We start from the raw sequence: 7001 nt of genomic DNA, 5'->3' as shown, positions 1-7001 counted from the left end.
GAAGAAGCGCAGAACGTGGAATAAAGAGCGAAGGGAAAAACAGCATAAGCATACAAAAAAATTTAAATATCTGCAGAAAATGTCTGAGAGCACAAAAAACAGAGAAATATAACCAAGGAAAACATGATTTTGTGTGCAATTCAGATAATTTTGCATTAATATTTCAGTTTTGTGCAATATGATTTTAAATGTGTTTAAAGTTTTGATTTGTGCTTTTTTTTTTTTTTTAAAGCATTATTACATTTTTGATTTACACTTATTATTTTTTTGATCCGTGACCATTGTTTGCTATTCTGAAAACTTTGCTTTCGTTTTTTTAATTTTGTGCAATATAATATTACTTGCGTTTTTAAATTTTGGTTTCACACTTGTTCTTTTTTTTTATCCGTGACTGCAATACATTTGGCGGGAATGTATAAATATATCTTACCCAGGCTGAGTTGGACTGGTTGAGCTGGTTGAGCATGACGATGGAGGTACAGCCGTAACCGAAAATATAGGCTACATATAATAATAATAATAATAATATATAAGGCACGCCGCATCATGCCCCGCCCGGCAGTGTTCTCCTCGTCACTTTTGACGCATTGACGCTCCGCTCAATATTCCGCTCTATGAATGTGCGTTCCGCTCGTGTACCGCTCATCCTGGGCTGGTGTGGTTACACGTGCTCTGCGGTTGTGAGGCCGGTTGGATGTACTGCCAAGTTTTCTGAAACGCCTTTGGAGACGGCTTATGGTAGATGGGATATGTAGTCCGGGGTGATATGCAACAGTGTGTCGTGCGAGAGTCAATGAAAATGGAAAGGGTGACCTCTGTTGGCTAGCAGACGGAAGTTCATGGACCGGATACGTAACACATAGAGGTGAATAAAAATAATATATTTAATATTAAGGTAACACTTTTCAATAAGGTTCCATTAGTTAATGTTAGTTAATGTATTAACTACCATGAACAAACAATGAACAATACATTTATTACCCAATATTAATATAAATTCTGTCCATTTTTATTGTGTTACTTTCAGTAAAAGTATGGTTATTTTATTGACTTGTGTGTTTTTTTTAATTAAGTATCATTAAAATTGAGTTAAATTTAAAAAGTCTTACAAAATTATTTTATATTATTTAAGTTTCGGTTTTCGGCCAAGTGCATCCAGAATTTTCGGTTTCCGTTTCTGTCCAGAATTTTCATTTCGGTGCATCCCTAGATGTAAGACTACATGTTTTATTTAATTTAATTTTAATTTAACAGTAATTTACTTTCAAATGCCCCAATTGCTGAAGGGTATGCACAACTTTTTAGTTCAATTTCAAGTTGCACTGTTCAAAATACCTGTAGTAGCACAGCAGTGCATACCTGTTTACATTTAATTAAGGTGGACTAGATTAGACTGTAATACAAATAGTTGAGTTTGCCAGGTGCATACAACATTTATGACAGGTTTTCATGAAAGTGTTGGTCAGTTTGTCTGCTTGACAATCCCATTTTGCACTGCAACAATAAAACTGAAGTGAGAAATGTTTCTTTTTAGTTAAAACAGATGTTGTCAAAGTTTTCCTTTGCGAACATAATTTGAAGTTGGAAAAAGGTAATAAATTGCAATATATCGCAGAATATCGCTATATATTTAAAATCGCAATAATATTGTATCGTGACACAAGTATCGTGATAATATCGTATCGCGAGGCCTCTGGTGATTCCCACCCCTAATGCAATAGGCAGCTTAACTGCTCAAGACAAACAGAACCCAGAAAACAAGTTTTTAATAAACATAACTGCTTCAAATTAATGTTTTCAGTATGGTTGTGTGTAATTTACATTGTAAAGCAAAATGTCCAAGTATTGGCAATTTATATTTACCACAGACCTTGATGTACGCATAAGCTGAAAAATCCCATTGTGAACCCATGGAGAATTAGTCTTTTGGGTTTTGGCATCACAACTGCTGCACACGTTATCAAAAAGAACATACAAACAGTTGTTGATCCAGTTCTATTATTATTATTATTATTATTATTATTATTTTAGTATTATTTATATACCATTATATTAATATTTTATTTTATATATATTTTCAGTTTTATATATTTATTTGTTTATTATTTTGCTTACGTTTTATTATGTTTTCAGTGTGCTTTTGTCATTATTATTACTTATTTCTATTTAGCTTCAATTTATTTTATTTTAGTCTTAGTTTTAGTAATTTTAGTATATTTACTAGTAACTTATTAACAGCTGCATTAATAACAGCTGCACTGATCATTCAGTTAATAACACACTGTATAAGAATCAAGCATGTAAACTTCAAAAAAAGTTTCATTTCTGTAAATTCGGTCACATTTTAATTAAACTCCTAATTTGCTGTTTATTAATAGTTCGTAAGGAAGTTGTTAAGTTTAGGTATGGGGAGTGTTATGGGATCTAAAATATGGTCATGCAGAATAAGACATTAAGATGTGCTTTATAAGTACTAATAAACAGTCAGTATGCTAGTAATGTGCATGCTAAGCAACTAGTTAATAGTGTGAATTGGTCCCTAAACTAAAGTGTTACCGGAAATTCATTATTATGATTATTTTATTATTGTATTATTATCATTTTGTCTTGCACACTGTATGTAAACATCTGTTGTGTGAAATAGCTTATTCAGGGCAGTAATAAACACAGCAACAATTAAATAAAACTCTTTTTTAATTATTACCATTTTGCAGATTCTGTAAGATGTATGTAAACGTATGATTTCAACTGTAGATAGATGCAGAGATTTGCCTTTGAAGTTGATGATTTTGTCTAAGGCAAATAATGTCTACAGAGCTTAATGGCTGAAAATAAATGCACACTGGTCACATACGAATACTTCTGCTATGAGCCTTGAGGTGAATGAATCAGACTGAGAATTATGCAGATTATTACACTTAATGGGTAAAGTGCTTCAATCCCGATTGGTTCTGACAGCACAAATGGGACATTACAATTATTATTATTACGATTACATTGGCTTTGAGGAGGACAGGGACAGGTACACAGTCTCAGAGCAGCAGACATGAAGCCATTAATAGCTTAATGTTAAAAACACACACGCGAGTGGGACTGTAAGGTTGAGGGAACTCCTCATTAAACCCTTTATAAATGAACGAACATAGACTTCACAGCTGGTTGACTTCATCACATTTTGAGCTGTGAGTTAGTATTCAGGTACACTTAACCTGGATGAAACAAAATGACATGATTTGCATAAAGCCCCAATGAAAATATCATAAAATTAATACAGTTCACACAAAGCCAAGCCTCTATGATACTCTGGTCTCTACATTAGTGTTATTTTAGTACTATTTATATTATTATTATAGTATTATATAATATATAGTATTATAGTATATACTATTTTTATACTCTAGTTATGTTATATGCTTTTGTCTTTCTTTTTAGCTATATATATATATATATATTTGTTGTGTTTATATATATATATATATATATATACAACAGTTCTTTCTGGTCCTCAAATCTGATTGGCTGAGAGGAGTGTGATATTCTAGTGATAACATAAATCCAACCATTTCACCGTTTGTATCACTCCGCTTGCAGTATTTCTCACTGCGAGTGTCATGACGGACGCCTAATTCCACTATAATTTTATAAATAACACTGTTTTGTGTCACAGAATGTAGTTTTAGGTTTTTAGGTGAGAATGTACTTGTTTACACTTCGAATATTCGGTTTGTTAATAAAGATAACGTCTATTTGAAAATTTGCTTCAGTCTTTTCAGAGATGTGAGCTCCAGGGCGTCAGTAGCCATTCAGCGCACATGAACCCGCCAAGAGCAGCCTCACCTCGGCCAGATCTTCTGGAATTTGCCGCTAGCTCTGATGTCTCTATAGTGGTTAAACATTAGATATAATTTGTTTTGGGTAAATCGGGTAGTCTTCAGCGCACATGAACCCGCCAAGAGCAGCCTCACCTCGGCCAGATCTTCTGGAATTTGCCGCTAGCTCTGATGTCTCTATAGTGGTTAAACATTAGATATAATTTGTTTTGGGTAAATCGGGTAGTCTTTGGTCTCATTAATCGATTATTTGTTCCAGAGCAAATAGTTTTGTCTGAGAGCATCATCTCATCACGTTATATTTTATGTAATTTTGATGCTGTATATCAGAGCGCTGCCTTTGTACTTTTGACTGAATTGCCTAGCAAACTTTTATGATGCCTATTGTTGTTGTTTATTAAATATTATTATTCAATAAATAATATTTTAAATAATAATAGTAGTATTTAATGATATTATTTAGTATTGAGAAACGGTGAGTGTGTGTTTGTGATGGTGATTTTAGTTACATTGTTCTGCCATTAGATGGCGACAGTCAGCAGTAAATATTTTTATATTGAAAGAGACTGAAACAGGGTTGTAAACAAGGAAGCTAATTTTTTCTTCTTTTTTTTTCAACAACACCTCGTAAGTCGCTGCCAACGAATGCAGTGAGCAGCGCTGTCATCGGAAATCACTCTTAACAGATGAAAGGACAGTAAGACAAAGATGTCCTCAGTGGACATTCAAACTAATGTTTTATTGTGAATATGAGATTGAGCTGTATAATAAATGCTGAATGAGATGCAGGTAATCACACTCGCTCAGTCCATCTCTCTCTCATAATACTCTACATATAATACAGTGAGCTTTTACAGTTTTTCTCGATTGCTAAAACACTATAACCAGGCTTTTGAACTAAAATTTCAAAACCATAACGCCATTTTTCAAAAAGCACACCCATTTTGCTGAACTATAAACACTATTCCCCTGCTTTAACACATGAGTCAGATTTGGTGAACTGTTACTGCAAAACTCTACACACAAATCCCTACATTTCTCAGTGCTTACACCATGTGGTCATTTAGAAAGCACTAGCATTCAATACTGTTCACTCAAGTCAGCACAGCTTCAACTCAATTAGCAAACAATTACCCAGGTGGAAACACTAAGAGTCAAAATTGAACACACATCAATCAGATCCTTCAATAAATAGATAAAAGGGCCCGAATCAGTTCACTGAGCTTTGGAACAATGGATCCACAGAGAAATGAAGGAATAGGTAGAAGAGGAAGAGGAAGAGGAGGGAGAGGAGGCAGAGGAGGGAGAGGAGGAATAGGAGGAAGAGGAATAGGATGAGGAGGAGGGATAGGAGGAAGAGGAGGAGGAGGGAGAGGAAGAGGACGTGGTGAAGGAGGAGGGAGAGGACGTGGTGAAGGAGGAGGAGGAGGAGGGAGAAAAGGGCAAGGAGACAAGCAGACTCAGATGAAATTTGAGCCACTTTAGTTGACCATGTCCTTGTGCATGGTATGACTATGAGGGAGGCTGGGCAACGAGTACAGCCAAATTTGAGTTGCTTCACCGTCGCCTCCATCATCAGAACCTTCAGGGAGGAAAACAGGTAGGTGTACTTACAGTAAGACTGCTCTGTACAGTAACTTTAGAGTGCATACACTGTTGCACTATGCTACTGTAATAAAGAAATGCATCAAATTGCCTCGCATACAGATAGAGTTTCAGTATGTTTCCATTTTTTCCTGTAAAAAGGATGTGTGACAGTTACAGTAATGAGTGCTTATATTTTTGTTGGACACAGAGACGACCACCTGGTGGAGGCAGGCTAAGGCTTTTGTCAGAGGAGCAAGAGAGGGAGCTTGTAAACATGGTCATTGCCAATAATGTAATCCGCCTGCGAGAGATTCAAAGCAGAGTGATTGAGGATAATCATCATTTTCGAGGGATAAATGCCATCAGCCTCTCCACAATTGATCGTATCCTCCGAAAGCACCGGTTCCGGATGAAACAGGCGTACCGCGTCCCTTTCGAACGAAACTCTGACAGAGTGAAAGACCAACGAGTGGAATATGTTCAGGTATGAGTTTTGATACTGTATGAAGTATTGTGTACCATCACAGTATAGCAGTTTATGCTGCCATTTGTGCCCTCTTGAACTGTGCTTCAGGGCAGTGATTTATCTTCTGGAATTTACCGCTGGCTCTGATGTCTCTATAGTGGTTAAACATTAGATATAATTTGTTTTGGGTAAATCGGGTAGTCTTTGGTCTCATTAATCGATTATTTGTTCCAGAGCAAATAGTTTTGTCTGAGAGCATCATCTCATCACGTTATATTTTATGTAATTTTGATGCTGTATATCAGAGCGCTGCCTTCTTTCTTTTGACTGAATTGCCTAGCAAACTTTTATGATGCCTATTGTTGTTGTTTATTAAATATTATTATTCAATAAATAATATTTTAAATAATAATAGTAGTATTTAATGATATTATTTAGTATTGAGAAACGGTGAGTGTGTGTTTGTGATGGTGATTTTAGTTACATTGTTCTGCCATTAGATGGCGACAGTCAGCAGTAAATATTTTTATATTGAAAGAGACTGAAACAGGGTTGTAAACAAGGAAGCTAATTTTTTCTTCTTTTTTTTTCAACAACACCTCGTAAGTCGCTGCCAACGAATGCAGTGAGCAGCGCTGTCATCGGAAATCACTCTTAACAGATGAAAGGACAGTACGACAAAGATGTCCTCAGTGGACATTCAAACTAATGTTTTATTGTGAATATGAGATTGAGCTGTATAATAAATGCTGAATGAGATGCAGGTAATCACACTCGCTCAGTCCATCTCTCTCTCATAATACTCTACATATAATACAGTGAGCTTTTACAGTTTTTCTCGATTGCTAAAACACTATAACCAGGCTTTTGCAGGCATACAAGAGGATTTTACCCCCACTGCCTGGCCAGGGCCAATATAGCCTGTGATGTGGACGAGATTCTCTGGCCTGACCCAGAACAAAGACGGGATGATGAGGCGGAATAATTTTTTTTTTTTTTTTACAGTTGTTCTGTGTAGTACATGAATGAATAAAAATGTGCCAATGTATACATTGGTTGTGTCTTTTGTGTTCATGTGAAAAGGTTTTTGAGGGGGAGAACCACAAGCAACATAACTT

General features: G+C 35.7%; 1 protein-coding gene across 1 annotated transcript in view; it reads right to left on the bottom strand.

The window, feature by feature from the left end:
• Window positions 1-7001, bottom strand: part of LOC107732911 (receptor-type tyrosine-protein phosphatase U-like) — a 297899-nt gene that overhangs the window by 10001 nt on the left and 280897 nt on the right. Inside the window, exon 28 of the mRNA XM_016544352.1 lies at window positions 431-501. Coding sequence (XP_016399838.1) covers window positions 431-501 — 71 coding nt within the window. The remainder of the gene's footprint in view (window positions 1-430; window positions 502-7001) is intronic.

The sequence above is a fragment of the Sinocyclocheilus rhinocerous genome, unplaced genomic scaffold, assembly GCF_001515625.1.
Source record: "Sinocyclocheilus rhinocerous isolate Xijiao unplaced genomic scaffold, SAMN03320098_v1.1 scaffold1300, whole genome shotgun sequence".
NCBI classification, from domain to species: Eukaryota; Metazoa; Chordata; class Actinopteri; order Cypriniformes; family Cyprinidae; genus Sinocyclocheilus; species Sinocyclocheilus rhinocerous.
Note: the sequence above shows the minus strand (reverse complement) of the source record. Positions and strands in the feature narration are given on the sequence as shown.